Below are 20193 nucleotides of genomic sequence, written 5' to 3'. Positions count from 1 at the left end.
CACACAGGACAGGGCCCACCAGGCTCACTGAAGCATTGGAGTCATCAGTGCCCTTCCAGGGGAACTTCTAGGAAGCTTGTGTCCAAGCACAACCCCTCCCTCCAGATCTGCAGGGAACCCAACCCAGGCCCCAGACACATCTCCATAGCCCTAGTGCGAAGCAGGACAGGGGCATCTCCAGGGCTCAGGAGAGGTGCACCTTCCCCTCCTTGCACATGGCAGTCAGGAGCAAGGCAGACACCTCACCTATGCTCACCTGAGCTCAGACTCTGACCAGGCTCCATGCCTGCAACCCAATCCCCCAAGCCTGGATATGAGAGGCCCAGGCTCCCCGCCTAATCCCCTACTATTAGACAAAACATGTTCCTCTCCACGCAAACAGAATCTGGAATCCCTGGGGGCAACTGGTTCATGATAAGGCTCCAGGCTTCCCCAGCTCCATAAAGGGCCCCCTTTCAGCCAGTCCAACCCTGAACCTGCCAGAGCAGGCCATCCCTTCCTGATGAGCCCCCCAAAGTGGCAGAGGCCAAGGAGCTCACAGCACGCTAGGGGTCCCCTGCTGTAGCTCAGCAGGACCTGCCCACCATCCCTGAGGACAGGCGCCTTTGCTGCCTCCCACCCGTCTGCCCAGTGAGGGCCTCCCTGACCCCTCAACTGTGCAAGTCCACTCTTTTTTTTTTTTTTTTCATCATCAGGTCCTATAGCAACACACGAGCCACAGCTGGTTGATCCCAAAACCGAAGAAATGGAGTGCTGACTATAAGCTCTGCTCAGGTTTTCGACTGCAAAAAGGATCAACGGTATACTCACTCTCTAACCCCCAGATGGTCCCCGTGCCATGCTCCCTGATTGTGTGCTCACCAGGGGCAGGGCTGTGACTCTTCACAGATGTCCCACAGCACTGGCTTTCCCTCCTGCAGCCAGGGCACCAGGACAGGGCCTGCTGGGGGAAGGGGCTCTCAATCTGCCCCAGTGGCCTTGGGCTCCTGTAATACCAGAAGCTGGTACCAGCCTTCATCCCAGAACAGCTCACACCAAGCAGAAGAAGGTCCCGGCCAGTAGGGACAGCCGAGTCCCCAGAGCATTTATTATCGTTGGGCATCAGCAGTCACGGGGGAGGAGGACAGAGACAGAAGACTCATTTGCCCTTCAGGTAGATCTTGGGGGTCTGCCAGCCTGGGGGGGCTTCCTTCAGGCCTGCCTTCTGCCAGATGCGCCTCAGGTCTCTCTCGAACTTCATCTGCGAGGGCAGAGGGAGTGACCACCAACAGGTCTGTGGCATAACCACGCACTCCAGCCACCCCACATAGTTACAGCCAAGGGCCATGCTCACCTGCTTCCGTTTCAGACGTGCTTCCCTGACTTTCCGCCGCAGGAACCGGGTCCTCTTGACCAGCTTGCGGTACTTGTGATGATTCATCTTCCGCCGGCGAATCTTGAGCACATTTCTACACTGCATCTGGGGCGCATCAAAGACATCCTTACCACCCTGCTCGACCCCTTCGCCCACCTGACTGGGCGGACACTCATAGAGTTGGGCTGGAGACACAGTCCCTGGGGCCCCAGTGTCCAGTCTGGGTAGGAGGTAGCGAATGGTCAGCCAGCTCTCCAGGGGGCTGATGGACATCTTCCTTGGGACCAGCATCTCCTCAAGTTCCATGTGGACCCGCCTGCCAGGGAGAGAGGCAACCCCACTTGGGCCTGTTGGCTTCGTGCTATAGCAAGGCCTGCAGGCATGCCTGCCCAGCACCCCTAAGACAGGCCAGGGTCCATTGCAGCCTGCAGAAGACAAGAGAGCACAGTTAATTACTGCTCGTGGGGCTACACAACCTACACAGCCATGGGGCCTGTGGAGCAGAACCCCCTGAAGCCCTGCTAACATTCTTAGGCCAAGACTCACCTTCTGTGACATCTGGATGACTACAGGGTTGTCTGTTCTCATCCATCAGAGGGCAGATAGAATGAAAACTACAAGCACAGAAAACTAACCAAACTGATCACATGGATCACAGACTTGTCTAATGCAGTGAAACTATGAGCCATGCCATGTAGGGCCACCCAAGATGGACGGGTCATGGTAGAGAGTTCTGACAAAACATGGTCACTGAAGGGAATGGCAAACTACTTCAGTATTCTTGCCTTGAGAACCCCATGAACAGTATGAAAAGACAAAAAGATATGACACTGAAAAATGAACTCCCCAGGTCAGAAGATGCCTGATATGCTACTGGAGAAAAGCAGAGAAAAAGCTCCAGAAGGAATGAAGAAGCTAAGCCAAAGTGGAAACAACGCCCAGGTGTGGATATATCTGGTGATGAAAGTTAAAGTCCAATGCTATAAAGAACAATACTGCACAGGAACCTGGAATATTAGGTCCATGAATCAAAGTAAATTGGAAGTGGTCAAACAGGAGATGGCAAGAGTGAACATTGACATTTTAGGAATCAGTGAACTAAAATAGACCGGAATAGGAGAATTTAATTCAGATGACCATTATTTCTACCACTGTGGGCAAGAATCCCTTAAAAGAAACGGAGTAGCCCTCACAGTCAACAAAAGAGTCTGAAATGCAGTACTTGGATACAATCTCAAAAATGAAAGAATGATCTCTGTTTGTTTCCAAGGCAAACCATTCAGTATCATAGTAATCCAAGTCTATGCCCCAACCAGTAATGCCAAAGAAGCTGAAGTTGAATGGTTCTACGAAGACCCACACGATCTTCTAGAACTAACAACAAAAAAAGATGTCCTTTTCATCATAGGGGACTGGAATGCAAAAGTAGGAAGTCAAGAGATACCTGAAGTAACAAGCAAGTGTGGCCTTGGAGTACAAAATAAAGCAGGGCAAAGGCTAATAGAGTTTTGCCAAGAGAACACACTGGTCATAGCAAACACCCTCATCCAACAACACAAGAGATGACTCTACACATGGACATCACCAGATGGTCTATACTGAAATCAGACTGATTATATTATTTGCAGCCGAAGATGGAGTAGTTCTATGCAGTCAGTAAAAACAAGACTGGGAAATGACTGTGGCTCAGATCACGAACTTCTTATTGTCAAATTTAGACTTAAATGGAAAAAAGTAGGGAAAACCACTAGACTATTTAGGTATGACCTAAATCAAATCCCTTATGATTATACAGTGGAAGTGACAAATAGACTCAAGGAATTAGAGTTGATAGAGTGTTCGAAGAACTATGGACAGAGGTTCATAACACTGTACAGAAGATGGTGATCAAGACCATCCCCAGGAAAAGAAATGCAAAAAAGCAAATGGTTGTCTGACGAGGCCTTGCAAATAGCTAAGAAGAGAAGTGAAAGGCAAAGGAGAAAAGGAAAGATATACCCATCTGATTATGCAGAGTTCCAAAGAATAGCGAGGAGATATAAGAAAACCTACCTCAGTGATCAATGCAAAGAAATAGAGGAAAGCAATAGAATGGGAAAGACTAGAGAACTCTTCAAGAAAATTAGAGATACCAAAGGAACATTTCATGCAAAGATAGGCACAGTAAAGGACAGAAATGGTATGGACCTAACAAAAGCAGAAGATATTAAGAAGAGGTGGCAAGAATACCCGGAAGAACTGTACAAAAGAGACCTTCAGGCAGTTTAGTTCAGTCACTCACTCGTGTTCGACTTTTTGCGACCCATGTCCATCACCAACTACCGGAGCCTGCTCAAACTCATATCCATCAAGTCGGTGATGCCATCCAACCATCTCATGCTCTGTCATCCCCTTCTCCTCTTGGCTTCAATCTTTCCCAGCATCGGGGTCTTTTCCAATGAGTCAGCTCTTCACATCAGGTGGTCAAAGTGTTGTAGTTTCAGCTTCAGCATCAGTCCTTTCAATGAATATTCCGGACTGATTTCCTTTAGGATGAACTGGTTGGATCTCCTTGCTGTCCAAGGGACTCTGAAGAGTCTTCTCCAACACCACAGTTCAAAAGCATCAATTCTTCAGCATTCAGCTTTCTTTATAGTCCAACTCTCATATCCCGACATGACTACTGGAAAAACCATAGCTTTGACTAGATGGACCTTTGTCAGCAAAGTAATGCCTCTGTTTTTTAATACGTTGTCCAGGTTTGTCATAGCTTTTATTTCAAGGAGCAAGTGTCTTTTAATTTCATGGTTGCAGTCACCCTCTGCAGTGATTTTGGAGCCCAAGAAAATAAAGTCTGTCACTGTTTCCATTGTTTCCCCATCTATTTGCCATGAAGTGATGGAACCGGATGCCATGATCTTCATTTTTTGAATGCTGAGTTTTAAGTGAACTTTTTCACTCTCTTCTTTCACTTTCATCAAGAGGCTCTTTAGTTCTTCTTCACTTTCTGCCATAAAGGTGGTGTCATCTGCATATCTAAGATTACTGATATTTCTTACGGGAATCTTGATTCCAGCTTGTGCTTCATCCAGCCCAGCATTTTGCATGATGTACTCTGCACACCTTGACAGCGTATTAAAAAGCAGAGACATTACTTTGCCAACAAAGGTTTGTCTAGTCAAAACTATGGTTTTTCCAGTAGTAATGTATGGATGTGAGATATGGACCATAAAGAAGGCTGAGTGCCGAAGAACTGATGCTATTGAACTGTGGTGCTGGAGAAGACTCTTGAGAGTCCCTTGGACTGCAAGGAGATCAAACCAGTCAATCCTAAAGAAAATTCTGGAAGGACTCATGTTGAAGCTCCAATGTTTTGGCCACCTGATGCAAAAAGTCGACTCACTGGAAAAGATCTCGATGCTGGTAAAGACTGAAGGCAGAAGAGGATGACAGAGAAAACGATGGTTGGATGGCCTACCGACATGAGTTTGAGCAAGCTCCGGGAGATGGTGAAGGACAGGGAAGCCTGGCGTGCTGCAGTCCATGGGGGTCACAAAGAGTCCGACAGGACTGAGTGACTGAACAGGGTTGTTTGTGTGGCCTGGCCCCGCCTCCAGGTGGTGAGGAAGAGCACTGCAGGTCTCCGAGCTGCTAACTCCACACTCCTAACCCAGATGTGTATCCCGACCATCTCCCCCCACAGGGCTTCTTACCTGCCCTGGGAACAGCCCTGAGCAGCTGGGAAGTCAGGCGCATCAGAAACATGGTCTGTGCTTGGCTGTGGCCCCAGGCGATCAGCGGAGCTGGAATACAGGTGTGCGCCAAGGTCACTCTGAGGGCTCTGGTCTCGTTCCGATTCCCGCACCCGGTCTCCCTCGCCACCCTCTCCCACCACGAGGATGCCACTTCGAGTACAGCTTCCTCCCTCAAAACCTCTGCCTCCGAGGGCCCCCAGCTGAGCGACTCTGGGCAGGTACTGGCCCTCCCTGAGCCTCAGCTTCACCCCGGGTCTCCCACCTCTCAGGCTGTGTCTACGATCGGGTCTCGGTCCCCGAGCCCCACCCAGCCGCGGCCTCCAGGGCTGTCCCTGGAGCCCGCTCGCCGCGTCCTCACACAGACCCTCCCCAGACGCCGCAAGGAGGTTCAGCAAACCATACCTTCGCCTCGCTCAAGCGCTTCCGGTCCTTTCCTAAGGCCGCCCCGGCCCGAGCGCGGCCGCCCGCGTGCTTCTACGCCCAGCGCCCCCTAGCGCCCCAAGGCGCCCCACTCCCAATCAGCGCAGGCCCTGCCGGACCCAGAAAGCGACGGTTTCCGGCTGGAGGAACCGCCCCTCCTGCCCCCGTGCCCAGCCCCTCCCACAGCTCTCCGACTCCGCCTGTCCCTCGCGGAGGCTAGAAAACTACACTTACCACAATCCCAAGCGTGTTCCCTCTGCGCCTGCGTGGCTCGAACTCTGGTCGCTCCGCGACAGTCAAGGGTCAGTCGTCCCGGGAGGCCGGAAATGGCGTTTTCCCGGCGACGGAGATGTTGAGGGGGCGACGGAAGTGGCCCTAACTATTGCAGATGCTGGGGCGGGAGCCGGACTCGGAGCAACTCGTCTTGAGGGGCGTCGTCTTCACCCCCGAACCCGCCTCTTGGGGCGGGGAAGGTGGTTGACAGGTGCGAGGTGTTGGGCTAGAGCCGGGGCGCCGTCAGGAGTGACTTGGATATCTAGGACCCGCCACCCCTCCGCTTTGGCTTGCAGCCTCCACTCTGCTAGTCTGGATAAGCGAAGGACGTCTCGCATGTACCGTGGGATGGATAATACGACGCTTTTTGCATGGGTGGAGTGTATATTCTTTCCTTAAAGCAAACAAGCTCCCATGTTGTGTCCATGAGAAGTTTGTCTGAAAACCAGAAGCAGCATGGGGTTGAGCTAAGACCCAGTGTTGTTCCTCAGGGTAAGGGGCTCAGAGGGCCCACTTAACCCGTGTAACACAGAAAGGCTCTGTTGTCCTGAGGTTGGCTAGGATGGACAGGATCCCCAGAATGGACCTGAAGGAACTCCTGCTGGGACAAGGACGTGGGGAGTCTCTTTGGTCCTCCTCTGAGGCTTGCCCTTGTAGGAGGGTGTTCCAGTGAGTCTTAGTATGAAATGGCCAGGCCTAGCCACCCCCAGGCCCCAACTTAGCTAAGCAGAGAATGGAGGATAGGCCAATGGGAGGGCAAAACTGCAGGATCTGGGCCCAGCTCTATAACTGAGTCTCCAGAGGATGTACCCTTCAACCTGAGGGGCAGCTTCTGGTTCCCAGGTTGAAAGGTCTCTAAACCCATCCAGGAGCCTATCTCTCAGCCTCCACAGGCTTTTATGGTTTGGTTCTAAGAGTGAGCCACCTGGACCCTGGATGCTGACCTTGCTGCTTTCATACCTTGGCTGTACTGACTTCAGGCACCTTTCTCCAGGCCACTGGCACCAGGAAGGGTGTGCCTTCCACCCATGAAGAAGTGCTGGTCTGGAGAGAGCCAACACAGGGCATAGACACGCCCCCAAGTGCCTCTGATCTGCACAGAGTGCACACAGCACTTGGAGACAGCCCTGACCCACCCTGCTCACTGGCACCACCGAGCTGTCCTCACCCACTCCCACAGAGGACCCCTCTAGGGTGATGCTCTTTGTCCTTTGCAAACCCTCCATTTACCATGCTGGTAGCAGACAGCTCAGAGCCTCACAAGCCCTCAGAGAGGAGCAGATGCACAGAATTCAGTACAAAACCCAACACAGTAATGAGATCAGAGAGGGGAGTGCAGACACATTGCTAGATCGGTGCTGCAGGCTGTGCAGGGGAGCAAACAATGAGAATGACAAACGACAAGCCCTTTAACTTTCCAAATGTCCTGAGTAGAGAGAATTGTTTATTTAATAACGTAAAATGCATATATAGGAAACTTCTCTAGAAGCTGGTGGCCTGCACTCAGCATCACACAGATAAAAATATACGACTTTCAACACAGATCTACCTTCACATTTTAAAAATCAGAATTCTCTACACGTTTTAAGCTGACAGTTCAAGTTCTCAGTTTTTATATATAGCTTTAACTCGTATTAAACACGTTTATTTACAACGTGGACAGAGTAAGGGGCTATTAAGGCCATTTTCTCATCATGAAACACTGCAAAATACATACATAGTATAACCTAATATAGGCAAAGGTTCGAAAAGTCATTTTCTTGGTTTGACGTAATTAAGTATGGGTTCGGGGGTGAACAGACAGCCTGTCGTAGCACCAAACCCCGCTGCTGGGACACGCGCCCCGCCTTTGCATCTAGCAGGGCTGCTGCTGAGGCGCTGGGCAAGAGCTGGGGGCTGGGCCCGGGCCAGACGAACGGGCACCTTGCCAGCCTCTCCATGCCATCTCCAAATTCATCACACTGTCCAGAGTCAACAACTATATCCAGAAAGAGTCACGCCCCAGGGCCAGCAGCTGAGGTGTCCACATCAAGGGCCAAAGCACAGTCCTGCGGGGACCCCACCCCTCACCTTCGGTGCCTGCTGTGCCCAGGGTGGTCCCGCTCATAGCGATGGCCCGTTCGCTCATAAGACCGAGAACGCTCCCGTCGCTGTTCTCTATAGTAATGACTTTTTTTCTTGTATTTTCCAGAAGCATCCGCCCGCTCCCGTGAGCGGCTCCGAGAGCGGGAGGAGCTCCGGCTCCGGGACTTGTGTGGCTTCTGGGTAGAGTACTTGCAGTCCTTGGATCTTCGGTAGCTTCGCACCTTGGAGCCTTTGTAGGGGGCGCCCCGGTGGGCCTGACGTGGTGGGGAGTCACTCCGGCTCCGAGAGCGGCTCTGTGACTTGGACCCACCAGATGTGGAGCCACTGTCACTTTTCCTGTGAAGGAGACCACCAGGCAGGTGGGTAACCACCCATCCTGACCACTTGAGAGTCAGGAGCAACTGTCCCCAAGGAAAGGCCACACCGCTTCCCCAGGAAACATCCCGGTGCCTGCTGCAGCCCCGTGCACCCAAGCAGCACACACCTTCTCTTAGGGGACGCGGAACGTGACGGGGACCTTGAGTAGCTCTGCTCGTGACTCCCGCTCCGACTTCGACTCCCCTGACCCTTCGGCAAGCTGAGAATAGGGCAGAGAATAGTTAAGACCTCAAGTCTCTCTAGCCGACCCCAGTACCATCTGGGCACGTGGCTACTCACCCGTTCACCGGACTGTCCGCCTTGGTTTTCTTCACACCCTCCACTTTCCTTTTGGTGTTCTTCACGGAGAGTGGGGAAGGCTTGTTTCCTTTGCCTTCTTTGGGGGATTCCACTAGAATCAATCACAAGAAGTTACAACTCAACAACTGCTCTGGTGAGAAACAGGAATGCCGAGCAAGGTGAGGCCACTCCCAAGGGACTGCTGCTGCCAACTCTGACTTCTGGCTCCCAGCCCACTTCAGGACTTCAAGATGCAGGAAGACCACCTGTCTCACTCGCCAGGCCTCCGGGACTGGGGACAGGCATCATGCTTAACTCTAGGATCTGACAACAGGATCTACTCCTCCAGATTTATGAGACTTTCATCAAGGCAAACTACTTGGGTGAGCTGGGTAATGAGAGCCATTTCAGGAGCCTGTCCATACCCCTTACTAATGAAAACACAAGAACAGACTTCATAGGCGTTCCGTTCTTACTTCAAAGATTGCCTCTTGTTTGCTGGGGACTCTGGAGCCCTCAGAAGTGCTCAGACTAGCTGCAGATGTGATCCAAGAGAACTCAGGGTGGGAGGGCCACCCCTGGGAGGAGACGCTTACCAGGTTTGGGGGCAGGCGAGAACCGCGATGCACTGTCCAGCACCTGGGTGCTGCTGGGCAGCAGGCCCTTGGCCTGTGCCTTTGCCTCATCGAGGGCGTGCCTGCGCTTCTCCACTTCACTCTCCAGGTGAGTCAGATCAACCTAGAAAAGCCAGAGTGCATGATTCAGACCAGATGCTTCCAGTCAAAAACAGGTGCACACGTTACATGAAAAGACACAGAACCTTTTTCCGAGTATACAGCTGCAGGATTTTTAAGCAGATTTCTTGAATTTCTTCTTCAGTTGCTCCAAACAAAAGAAACCAATGGGGACGATTGGGTAAAGGGATCTGTAAACACAGAGGCCATTATCATTAACCATTCTTCATAGCCAACAAGATTCTCAGGGAAATAAAAACAAGCCTGATGGTCACCAACAAGTAGGCTTTTTATTGATGCCAGTAAACATAACTTGAAGCATGGCACACAGTTTACTGGGGTTGGTGACTCCCCAGGTGGCCCTGCACTGACCTCCAGCGTCCGGGCAGCAAGATAGATGCAGGCACAGGCGATGCTCTCAGGCTGGAACCTCACAAAAACATCTGTGCGAAGGCTGTCATTCATGTAGTTCCTGAAAACCAAACACAGCAAGAACTGAAACCCCTGGGCATGCACATGACACCCGTCTGCACTGTCGAGGTCAAGTCACTACTCCACTAACTAGTCTACGGCCAGGACTTAAGATCTAGACAGTCCTGTGATTCTCACAAGTTCATGGAGAAACGTCCCAGCTGCTTTTTCTGAATAGAGGATAGGAAGATAGGGAAACTACTGAAATCTTTTAAAGCTGGCTGAATGTCAGAGAGTACATGTTGCTATGAAAGAGAACCAACTTTAACTTTACTTTTCCCTCTCAACCTTTGGCCTGCTCTCATGCAAAACGCAGTGCCTCAGAAAGACGTCTACTGTGGCAGCTCGACATATTTGATTAAGAACATTTAAATGCTCAAAATCCACAGTGCAGAGAAACATGCAAACTCAAATGAACGGGCTGAGCACAAAGCCTGCGAGGGCCTTTCTGAGACAAGTCGTCCTCTTGCGCTCCTTTTCCTGGAAGAGGTGCTCGTAGCGTGGCTTCTTCCACACGGGAGTCCACTTGACAAGGGGGAAAAACTCCCTTGGGTGCATGGGAACATCATGCAGAGGGCTCAGTGCCCAAAGGGAAATCCTCTTCTCAGGCTTATCAAAGAACCGTTTCCAAATTGTCCCATTTCAATAAGGAGTCTTAAAATGAACATTCATAAAATCAGATAAAAGCAACAAAATACTACAAGTTTCATCACAGTCAGTACATTTTTAACAGCTATCATATTAGAAGATATAAAAATACAAAACATTTGCATTTCTTAAAAGGTTAGAATTCTAATGCTGGCTACATTTTCAGCAATTTCATTTAGATACGTTTTTCTAAGATTTAAAAGACCAAAAGTCAAACCTCACATTAATTTTATCAATATTGCAAAAACACAAGAAAACAGAAAATATTGCAGAGATTCATTGCACAAGAGAACAGTTGAACAGGTCATACATTCATTGCTTCTAACATACCCCAATGATAGCAGGCTACACCCACAAGGGGCAGCCAAGTCATGCTGGGGCCTAACTGATGCACCCCCCACCCTGGTTATCTCTGCCCCAAATCCTGGAGAAGGTGACCTACGAACCCATGGAGAGCTTTCTCAGTGATAAATTCTACATCTGCCCACTAGGAGCACCTGGCTCTTAAGATCTCGCTCCAGGTACCCAGAAGGGACCAAAAAAACCTCGTGTGATGGAGCCAAGGCCGTATGTCCCGAGAGTTGCAAGTAAACAAACATTTAATAAATACAACCATCAGTAACTATTTTGGTTCTAATGAAAAAAACATTTAGTACTCAGTTGTAACATTATTAAACCATTAACTTTTATGTCCTTTAAAAAAAAGTCCTCAAAACATATATTTAAAGTTACTATTTTTAAAATAAGTTACAATATAAACAGTGTCCATGGAATGATTTAAAGATGCACACCTTTTACAAAAATGTGTCAACCCTTAGCTGCTGAAAAGAGCAACTTCAGGACTTCCAGAAATAAATACCACCACCCACACTACAGTCTCAACTCCCACCAGCCAGTTTTCACAGCATCCCCTAGTTTGCTTTTTTTTTAAAGAGAAAGGTACTGCATCTTTATTGCACAGGTAGAGCAGTTTCAAATGGACAAAATTTAAGTCAAGACAGTTATCAACTCTAATCAATACAATTACCAAGCACGACAGGATTAACAAGAAGCACAACCGTCAGAGAACCACAGCAGCAGTGGGCCAGCACTAGACTATCGTGCGCATACCACCATCTAGAGCCAGCCTTCGGTGGAGAGCCTGCACGGGGTTGGCTGAGGACGGCCGCTGTCCCCGCACCGAAGCGCTTGGACAGGAGAGGAGAAGTCTTAGTCACTTACCCTCAGAGGCTACCCTTTGATTGAAAGAGTACAGAAAAGAAAAGTCAAAATAGGTTCTCCATTAGCACAGCACAGCACCAGACAATTCAGGCAGCAAAAACATGACCCTTACAGACCTAACTCTATGGGAAAGCACCCAGCACTGAACCGTTACTTCAGGCTTCACTTCTAGTATATTAGCATATTGTTAAAAATCAGTCCCCAAATTGTAGGAAGGCCTTACACCCCGTTCCTCCCATACGATTTGCTTAATTGAGGCAGTGAGAAGCAAGTTCACGTTAGATATAAAACCACTAAGTCCACACTGCCAGCTGTGGAAAAGATCCCGACATGCCTAGTCAACAGCCCCCAAAGGGAAGCCCGCTGACTGCTCTCCTGGGGGGTTGGAGGGGGAAGGGTCACCTTACCGTTCCACCAGTGCCTGATATTTTGGGAATCTGGTTGGATTTACATGGCAGGAACACTGGGCACTTGGACAATTCCAGCCCACAACCAAGTCATGGGACCGACTACCCACTGCCCAGGTGCCTCAAATCAACATACTCCTGCACTGCCCTGCCTGGTCTCATATAACAAGGAAGGTCAACTCACCATGAAGTCTGGACCAGGTGTTGGTTACGCTCACACTCTAACACCTGAAGGTACATAACGATTATCTGGAAGATACGGGTTAGGCAGTTATTACCGAGAACCTTGAGAACCCAGAATTCAGATATTGAGGGTGTCCATGCAGCAAACAAGAGCCTCGTGCTAGATCCCAGGGCTGGCTCCCGTCACACGCCCGGTGCACAGTTCAGCTGGAGGGGAGTTTTTGCTGACGTGCGTGCTCCCTGCTTTTGAGCCAGGCACCAGGGAAGCACGGGAGGACCTAGCTGCGCTGAGCTGCTCGCGGCTGGGGCTCAGGCTCATTCTCATCTTCGACACATTCTCCACGAGTGAGAGTAGCCTGCCTGGAACGTTTCTGTACCCCAGCCGCTAACTTATACAAGGCATGGCATGAGAATACTTTCAGCAAATGAAGAAAAAGGTCTTAAATCTATGGTGAGTAATTTACCAAGATTCTGAATTAATGCCAGAAAGTCACACAAGTGAGAAAGAAGCTATGAGGAAACCCCCAATAAAAAGGGGACATAGAGAGAGGAAAACAGCACTCTGCGTTTGAAGGGAACACGGAAGATATGTGTGCTATCATATGCTCAACTGATACACGCTGTAAAACTGTCTTCCTTCACTTCCAAATACAGTTCAGAATTCTTCCAATTCCCCCATAAAAGAAAATAAAGTTATTACTTAAGCAGCTTTAGAAAATCAGCTGTTGACAAAGAAACAGTAAACTGACAAATTTCATTCTTACAAGTTCTTATCACTATTTCTGAAAGCTCAAACTTGAGAGAGATAACTTCCACCTCTTAAAAATATACTATTAAAATTAACATAATACGAGAAGACTGATGACAAAACGGTTATCTTTCAGAGTACAGGTATAAACTGGAAAACCAAATCAGGGACACATTTAATCCTTTGGGGTTCCCAATCTGGGTGGGAATGCAGCAGTCACTTTAGTGGGCTCACATGGCAACTGGGCCTCATACCCACCTTGTGAGGGTGCTTCACGTGGACGCAGAAACCCAGCTCCTTGAGAACTCGCCTTTCCGCCTTTATAATTTGATTCTTTAAGTTAACGTAATCTTGATCCAAGAGGAGAGGCACAGGTTTTCTACAAAGACAAAACACACAATCTGCATAAGAGTCAAACAAAACAGAGTCTATCAAATCCCACAGTGACAATCTACCATACACACAACACAGATGGAGTCAGGAAGTTCACTTCCTTTAACAAAACCACGAAGTCTTCCTCAAACCCCATGCTAACCTACTTATGCCTCAATAACCCTCTCCCTGTTTTCCTTACAGACAATAAACGTGGACTGAAGACTGGAGGGTCTCACCATCTCATCGCACAAAGACTGGACATCCTTTTTTGGGCTCAAGACATAAGCAGATGCACTGTGGATGAATGGAAATCGAAAGAACCCACAGAAGCACGATGCTTAAACAGCCAAAACTGTTTCACAAAGGACCTCCATTACCTGGAGCATTGGAAAGCCTGAGCCAAGGATGCTTCTAAATACCCTACAATACACAGGAAAGTACCCACAACAAAGACTCATCCAGCCCAAAATGAAAACAGTGCTGAGGTTTAGAACCAGCTCCAGAGCATCCAGGCTGACCAAACAGCCTCTTGGGCAACCAGGAAACCGATGTCAGCTGGACAATAGCCACAGTCCCCTTCCTGCCGACAGTGGTTCCTTCACTGATTAACAGTATCTGAAGGGTACCTCCCAGCTGCCAGGCCTCCTTCTGGGCACAAGTGTAAAACCCCACACCCTAAATTTTGTCCCAGAAACTAGTGTAACAATAACTGAGAAAACACGGAGGCGGATGTCTATAACAGCGCTGATGGACTCACTTTTTCTCTCGCAGATGTCGAAGGCGATGAAACACGTTGATGACGTCCCGTATTCGCCTTGGAGCCTCTTCTATCTTGGAGGCCAGGTGAACACAGGCCATTGACACGTGCTGAAATGTAAGCGACGGGACAGAGGTTCGTTCCAAGGACCAGTCTCCAACAGCTGAAGAAAGGCGGTTAAGGGCAGAGGAGATACACCCGGAGAAAAAGGCCACTTGGGAGAGACCCCTCTATAGCAGGGAGCTTCCCAACACACCCCGCCCCAAATACAGCGAGCACTACAATTGCCAAGACCAGTACTCCTTCCTCTGAGCGATCGGCAACACCACAAACCCAGGTTTCCTGTCAACACGTTTCTGTGGGGAAGAAAGACGGGAAATCTCACCTCCATGGAATGCTTCACAAAGGACTTAGTGTAGAAGAACCGCTGGAACAACACCTGCCCGGTAGCCATGGCCACCTGCACAAGAGAAGGATTCCATCCTTTTCAGTTGCCCACTTCAAGGGTCTCAAATAAAACCACTGGGTTTCGCGAAACTCCTGATAAAGAACCAGAACCTAAAACGTTTTCTGCATCCACAAAAGTTCTTCGCATCCCGCTACCTCGCCTCCTTTATCACCTCTGGTGGGCTGCAGCAGGGGCGCTCCGGCCTTGGGTAGGCGCTGGGTCCAGGTCCCGGGAGGGGACACGGAACGGGGTGGGGGCTGAGTTCTCGGTGGGAATAAGGAGAGTGATCCGAGCAGGGTACCAGACGTCAGTAAGGAGTGGGGTTGGGATCCGGGTAGGGGGTCATTGCTGGGCCCGGATTCCGGGCAGACACACGAAGCAAGCTCCGGGTCCGATTCCGGCCCCTCGGCCAACAAAGGGCCTGGGAACCTTCCCGGAGCGGGCGCGGCGGTTACCTCGGCCCGAGGCTCCCCGGCAGCTCCCTCACCTGCGGCAGGCGGAGCAGGATGCCGGCCGCCTGGATGAGCTCGCAGCCCACCACGCGGAGGTCGGTTTCCGTGTCGGTGTCGAGGCCACTCGACATGGACGGCGTGAAGCGGAGCTTGTCGTCGGGCAGAAGGCAGTTCTCCAAAGTGATGAGCACCCCGGAGTACAGCCGGTCCCCGATCAACACCCCCTGTGACGCGGGGGCTGTGCCTCCGGAGCCCGGCGTGCCAGCCGGTACCGCGGGGGCCGTCGACCCTGGAGCCCCGGCCCCGGCCGCAGCCGCCATTTTGTGCCGCCGACTCTCTCTGGCTCCTTCCCGGCAGGGCGGCTCCTCCCGACGCTCTACGACCGCGACCGCCCCGCCCCGCCGCGTGCCATTGGTTCGACTGGCGCGCGGCTCGGGGTTCCCTTGTCCCGATTGGCTCTGATGCCTGTCCGTCAGCGGCGATACCGACGACGCAAGTCAGCGCGGGTAGGGGAAGGGGCTCGTTACCCAGTAGGCCCTGCGGCGCCCTGGCGAGACCGTCGTCTCGATCCCGACCCGGAAGTAGTCGCAGGGGCCGGCTCCCGGCGACTTTCCAGGTCTAACCGTTCGGGCGTGTCTTAGGATCCGCGCAGAGACCCGGGAGCTCGCGAAGTTCCCACCGCAGCCCCAGGCTTCCTAGGGGTCAAGCGGGTACCGAGGGAGGCTGAAGGGGCCCGAGGGCAGCCCCTGATAAGCGGAGCCAGGCGAGACGCCCCTTGCCGCGAAGGCCCGCGGGGCGGGGGTGGGAGGCAGCTCTCCTTGCGTCTTTCGGGCGGGTGGTCCGGGCTTGAGTGGAGCTGTCAGACGTCTCCGAGGCCTCCGACCCTAAAGGATGGGCGCATGCGTGATAAGTTTTCCCAGCCCGCGCCCAGCAGCCACGGGATGCTGTTTCCCTGGTTAATTTGTGGCCGTCGGCACGGTGTTTACTGAGTAGAGGTTTTGGAGTACAGGTATTAACGCCAGACTCCCAAAGATCTCGCCTTCAGAATTGAGTCTAGAGAGAAGAGAGATGGTAGCTGGAAACGTTTAATTCGATGTTCCTACAAAGCACAGCAACTGCAAAGAGGCATGAAGCATGAGTTCCCCCGAGGCTGGCAGAAGAGCCAGGCTGCGATGCGGGGGTGGGAGGGCGCGGGCAGCACGGGAAGGGCTTGGACTTTTGTCTTACCAACAGCGGGGAGCCGTCCGGGGGTTTGACCCTCCATTTCTTATTGGTTGCACCAGGCGCTCTCAGGATTAGTGACTGCCAGCTTCTGGTGGGCGGTGGTGGTGGTGGTGCGGGTATGTGTGCCAGAACAGCCCACAGTTGTCTGCCTTCCTTTATCAAGATGAACAAAGGCAGCTCCTCCATAACAGTGCCTGTTACACAGAACTTCGTCCCCACGCCAGAGAGCTCCCTGTATCCTCCACCCTGTTGTCTTTCAACAAGAGCTGTTCACTGACGAGGTATGGAGTCAGGCACCGCATACTGTGTGGCAGAACAGGACTCAGCTCTCTGCCTTACAGTGCTTAGTCTAGTGGCCATCACTGAATATAACTAGGGCTAGAGGAGGCTTCCTGTTAGGAAGCCAGTGCAGTAATTGCAGCCGTAAGAGATACTTGCCCACATGAGGATGGAGGGAAGTGGGCAGACTGTAAAGGTTGCTAGGCAATGGGTGGCCAGGATTTGATTGGCCCCTTATTGAGTTGGAGGTGGGTGTGTCTGAGGAAGGACTGGCTTCCAAGGGTTGGCTGGCAAAGGATGGTGTTACACAGGACCCAGTGTGGGAGTTTTGGGGTGAGCGCGGTAAGCATAGGAGTCCGCAGACAGCGACTACTATAGTGGCCCTGAAGAGCTCTCCTAGAGCAGAGGGTGTGAGGGTGAGGTAAGAGTCCTGGAAGGTAGTGAGCCTGAGGTGGGGTGTATGTCACCCAGGGCTGACAGTGTCCCTAGATTGGGGGACTAGGAGATGGTTTTGGTGAGAGTTGTCAGGGAGTGGTGGGGCTGACGAGAGACCCAGTGACAGGCCAGAGCTAGAGGGCTCAGCAGATGAGGCTCCCACAGAGGACCAGAGGAAGGCCCTGTTACTAAGCATGAGGGGAGACACCTCTGCATGGCTGTGGTCAAAAGAGGTGGACAGGGCTGACCTGTGAAGCAGCCTCCATCAGCAGAGATTTCTGGCTTGATTCTGGAACTAATGAAGTCAAGTATTTGGGTGAGAGACCAGAACCCTTACATTAAGGCTCCCCAGGTGATCTGATGGTCACTCCACCTGTGGAGCCTAAGGTGAGCCTGGGATCAGGAGAACCACCCTGCCTGCTGCCACTGCTGGTCTACAGCGAGGGAAACCAGCTGCTGCTCAATGGCTGAAGAGTTGAGCCAGGAGTCCCTACTGGAAACCAAAATGGGGTTGGGGGGCACTATAGCAAGGCCAGGGTCAGGCCTGGTGCACACCCCCAGCCTTCAGGAGAATCTAAGGTTCCCAGGGGAAGCCTCATCCTGGTAGCATCAACACCCAGTCAGGGCCCACCCAAAGCGTCTGTTGATACCAAAGAAGTTAACTCAAACACCACAGAAACTTTATTTACACAATACATACTTTACACAATCCATGTGAGATTTCTGAACCTGTGCCAATGAGGCAAGACAAGTCCTTTTCTCTTGGGCTTGTAACTGACATGTAAATTAACACAAATGCAAGTCAAACCTACAACTGTTGACAAGTAACTTGTAGTCCCTATTTTAGTATTATCATCACAGGGGGATGCTCAAAGGGCCGTTGGTATCAGCATCCCCCTCAGTGGTGCTGTGCCACCCTGGAAAAAATTCCTTCAGGCTCCTTCCCATCCCCCAAGGCAGCAACAAATCCTTCTTCTCGCCTTCTTTTGGACAAAGCAGCCAAAGATTTAAAAGTCTTTGGTTCATAGATGGCTAGATCTGCAAGTACTTTCCTGTTGAGCTCCACCTGGCACTGGGAAGAAAATCATAGTTAAGTATTTTAGCATTTCAGTGAAACATGAAACGACTGAATGCAGCTGATCACCCTGTGATTTCAGTCACCAACACATACTGCTTGAGCACCAGTTGGGGAGAGGGCATTGTGAGTCTTGTCCAAGTAGGACAAATGAGTAGAAGGGAAGGGCGCAGCTCCCAATGCCAGATTCCTGGCCTAAGTTATCCCTTTAAGAAAGGTGGGAGGAGGAAACCACAATTCCCATTGTATAAATGGTGAAAAGCGACACATGGAAAAGGTATGCGAGGCACAGAAGAACAAGGACCAAAACTGGGCATTCTGGGCTTCCCAGGTGGCTCAGTGGTGTGAAGAATCTGCCTGCCAATGCAGAAGACATGGGTTCGATCCCTAATCTGGGGAGATCCCACATGCAGTGGAGCAACTAAGCCTGTGTTGGCCTACTGCCCCTGCCCTACAAAAGAAGCCACTGCAATGAGAAGCCCACGTGCCACAGCTAGAGACTAGACCCTGTTCACCACGACTAGAGAGAGCCCACATGCAACAACAAAGACCAAGCACAGCCAGAAATAAAACTGGGCATTCCTAATTTCCATAAGAGAGACAAAGTCATCTGTTGAGTAAGATAATAGAAAACCAATGGACAGTGCCTGTGAGTCTGAGGTGCAGGAAAAAAAGGGGGGTGGTCTTGTGACATTAAATGCAGCTGTGCAGGAGTGACTCCTACCTAGGACCCCTGTGCAAAGTCCCTCTCCTTTCTGAGCCAGTTCCCCATGAGTAAAATGGAAGTGTCACACCTACACTTGCGCTGAGGATCTCTGTAAAGTGCTAGGCCCACCTGGCACAGGAAGAAACACAGCACCAACTCACCTACTCCCCGAGCTTTTTAAGAAAAAATTTAACTCATAAGAAAGCAGAGAGAGTGGGGACAGACTTCCTGGTGATCCAGTGGTTAAGTCTCTGCACTTTCACTGCAGAGGGTTCAGTTTCATCCCTGGTTAGGGTTAGGAATTGAATCCTGGCTGGGGGGAGGAATTGAATCCTGGCTGGGGGGAAGTTCCATATGTCATAGAGTGCAGCCAAAAAAGCAGAGGAAATGGCATACTGTCTAGATGCGAGTGAGTGAGATGTTCTGACACTTGCTTACTCTAACATTCCAATGTTTCGCTCCACTTAATTATGTTTCAACTTGATCTGCCACCTTGTCATAATTTATTCAACATGAAAAACTTGAAATTAAACTTCAAAGCAAAGTTTTTCTGTTTTTCATTCTTGATGGGGAAACAGCATGATTATGTCTTGGTACCACACACCCTATTACTAATTCGGCTACCAGCAGGGCAATGAAAGCAAGTGAGGTGAACCCACTAGAACCCCACCCCAAGAGTGAAAGCAGTGGGCCCCAATGCCAACTCAAGTCCTCTGTAATCTTGGATTTTTCTAATATTAATAAAGACACCCCTCCCCCCGCCCCCCCCAAAAAAGAATGAAAACCGTGTTAGGCTGCTAACACTTCACGGTGGAGCCTGCTAGAGCATGAAAACTAAACGGGTTGTAAAGACGTTTAATGTCTCGGCAGAACCACATCCTCGACCATACCTTAATCAAATTGAGGATGAATGCTGGGTATTTCAGACCATGTTCCTGGGAGGCAGCTGTAATTCGATTAATCCAGAGCTGAAATGAGAAAACGTAGAAATGTTTGAGAACCAGCTGTATGTCACGTCCACACCTCCCAGCAAAGGTTCTGACTGAACTAAAAAATGTTTTTGTAAAAGCAAACGCAAAAGTCAGTGGCCTATTCAGGCTGCACTGCAAACAACAGTGAGCAAAGCCTGATGCCCTTTGTCCAAATGCCAGCTGTAAAGCTCACATCTCGCACATTCGAGCCGGAATACAAAAATCAGCGGGAGATGCTGGGGCAGACACCGCTCCGGGTGTAGAAAGAATCCATATGTGGGAACTACGACAGCCACTGAGACGGGTGCTACCAGGCAGGGACGGCGCGCTCCCGGGTAGAAGCTTCAGGGAGGTGAGCAGCGTGGAGGAGAGAAAGCGGGGGCCCACGAAGGGCCGGGGTTACATGGACAGGGGCATCCGCTCCAGGGGCATCGAGGGGTAGGCACTGCAGGGAAGCTGCGAGGGCGGGAAGGTGACGCGGGAGCTCTGAGTGTTCAGCAGGCTCCGCGCGCACCGCTGACCCCCGCACATAGCGT

At 51.0% G+C, this 20193-nt stretch overlaps 3 protein-coding genes across 6 annotated transcripts in view; all 3 read right to left on the bottom strand.

Annotated features, from left to right (window-relative positions):
• Window positions 1-1049: 1049 nt before the first annotated feature.
• Window positions 1050-5603, bottom strand: AURKAIP1 (aurora kinase A interacting protein 1). Of its 3 annotated transcripts, none has more exons than XM_010850006.1 (4): window positions 5491-5603; window positions 5047-5136; window positions 1334-1779; window positions 1050-1240 (listed from the first exon to the last, which is right to left on the bottom strand). In XM_010850006.1, the coding sequence occupies exons 2-4, from the start codon at window positions 5096-5098 to the stop codon at window positions 1139-1141; spliced, it is 600 nt and encodes a 199-aa protein (XP_010848308.1). In that variant the 5' UTR covers window positions 5099-5136; window positions 5491-5603; the 3' UTR covers window positions 1050-1138. The 3 variants fall into 3 exon arrangements, with proteins under 3 accessions (XP_010848308.1, XP_010848310.1, XP_010848309.1); XM_010850008.1 differs by lacking the exon at window positions 5491-5603 and adding an exon at window positions 5453-5480; XM_010850007.1 differs by lacking the exon at window positions 5491-5603 and adding an exon at window positions 5351-5446.
• Window positions 5604-7189: 1586 nt separating this feature from the next.
• CCNL2 (cyclin L2) lies at window positions 7190-15334 on the bottom strand. Of its 2 annotated transcripts, XM_010850003.1 has the most exons (11): window positions 15003-15334; window positions 14453-14527; window positions 14068-14177; window positions 13194-13314; window positions 12189-12253; window positions 9630-9729; window positions 9344-9448; window positions 9120-9261; window positions 8524-8635; window positions 8351-8443; window positions 7190-8202 (listed from the first exon to the last, which is right to left on the bottom strand). In XM_010850003.1, the coding sequence occupies exons 1-11, from the start codon at window positions 15285-15287 to the stop codon at window positions 7848-7850; spliced, it is 1563 nt and encodes a 520-aa protein (XP_010848305.1). In that variant the 5' UTR covers window positions 15288-15334; the 3' UTR covers window positions 7190-7847. The 2 variants fall into 2 exon arrangements, with proteins under 2 accessions (XP_010848305.1, XP_010848306.1); XM_010850004.1 differs by lacking the exons at window positions 7190-8202; window positions 8351-8443; window positions 8524-8635; ... (1 more) ...; window positions 9344-9448; window positions 9630-9729 and adding an exon at window positions 9958-11611.
• A 2229-nt stretch (window positions 15335-17563) lies between these two features.
• The window catches only part of MRPL20 (mitochondrial ribosomal protein L20), a 3099-nt gene continuing 469 nt past the window's right edge, over window positions 17564-20193 (bottom strand). Inside the window, exons 2-3 of the mRNA XM_010850002.1 lie at window positions 19577-19728; window positions 17564-17977 (exon numbers count right to left, since the gene is read on the bottom strand). Of these exons, the coding sequence (XP_010848304.1) occupies window positions 17804-17977; window positions 19577-19728 (326 nt within the window). The 3' untranslated portion in view covers window positions 17564-17803. The remainder of the gene's footprint in view (window positions 17978-19576; window positions 19729-20193) is intronic.

Source organism: Bison bison, unplaced genomic scaffold (genome assembly GCF_000754665.1).
Source record: "Bison bison bison isolate TAMUID 2011002044 unplaced genomic scaffold, Bison_UMD1.0 scf7180017864289, whole genome shotgun sequence".
In the NCBI taxonomy this organism is placed as follows: domain Eukaryota; kingdom Metazoa; phylum Chordata; class Mammalia; order Artiodactyla; family Bovidae; genus Bison; species Bison bison.
The sequence above is the reverse complement of the archived record's forward strand: the minus strand, read 5'-3'. Positions and strand labels throughout refer to the sequence as shown.

Bases quoted from the DNA above. Each gene is read 5' to 3' on its own strand.
- CCNL2 (XM_010850003.1), bottom strand. From the start codon at position 15,287: ATGGCGGCTGCGGCCGGGGCCGGGGCTCCAGGGTCGACGGCCCCCGCG. The intron at 8,636-9,119 runs GTAAGCGTCTCC...GATTGATTCTAG, and splicing joins CTCGCCTGCCCCCAAACCTG to TGGAATCCCCCAAAGAAGGC. The intron at 8,203-8,350 runs GTGTGTGCTGCT...TCTCCTTCACAG, and splicing joins TCCGCGTCCCCTAAGAGAAG to GAAAAGTGACAGTGGCTCCA.
- AURKAIP1 (XM_010850006.1), bottom strand. From the start codon at position 5,098: ATGTTTCTGATGCGCCTGACTTCCCAGCTGCTCAGGGCTGTTCCCAGG. The intron at 1,780-5,046 runs GTAAGAAGCCCT...TGTCTTCTGCAG, and splicing joins CAGGGCTGTTCCCAGGGCAG to GCTGCAATGGACCCTGGCCT. The intron at 1,241-1,333 runs GTGAGCATGGCC...CTGCCCTCGCAG, and splicing joins CACGTCTGAAACGGAAGCAG to ATGAAGTTCGAGAGAGACCT.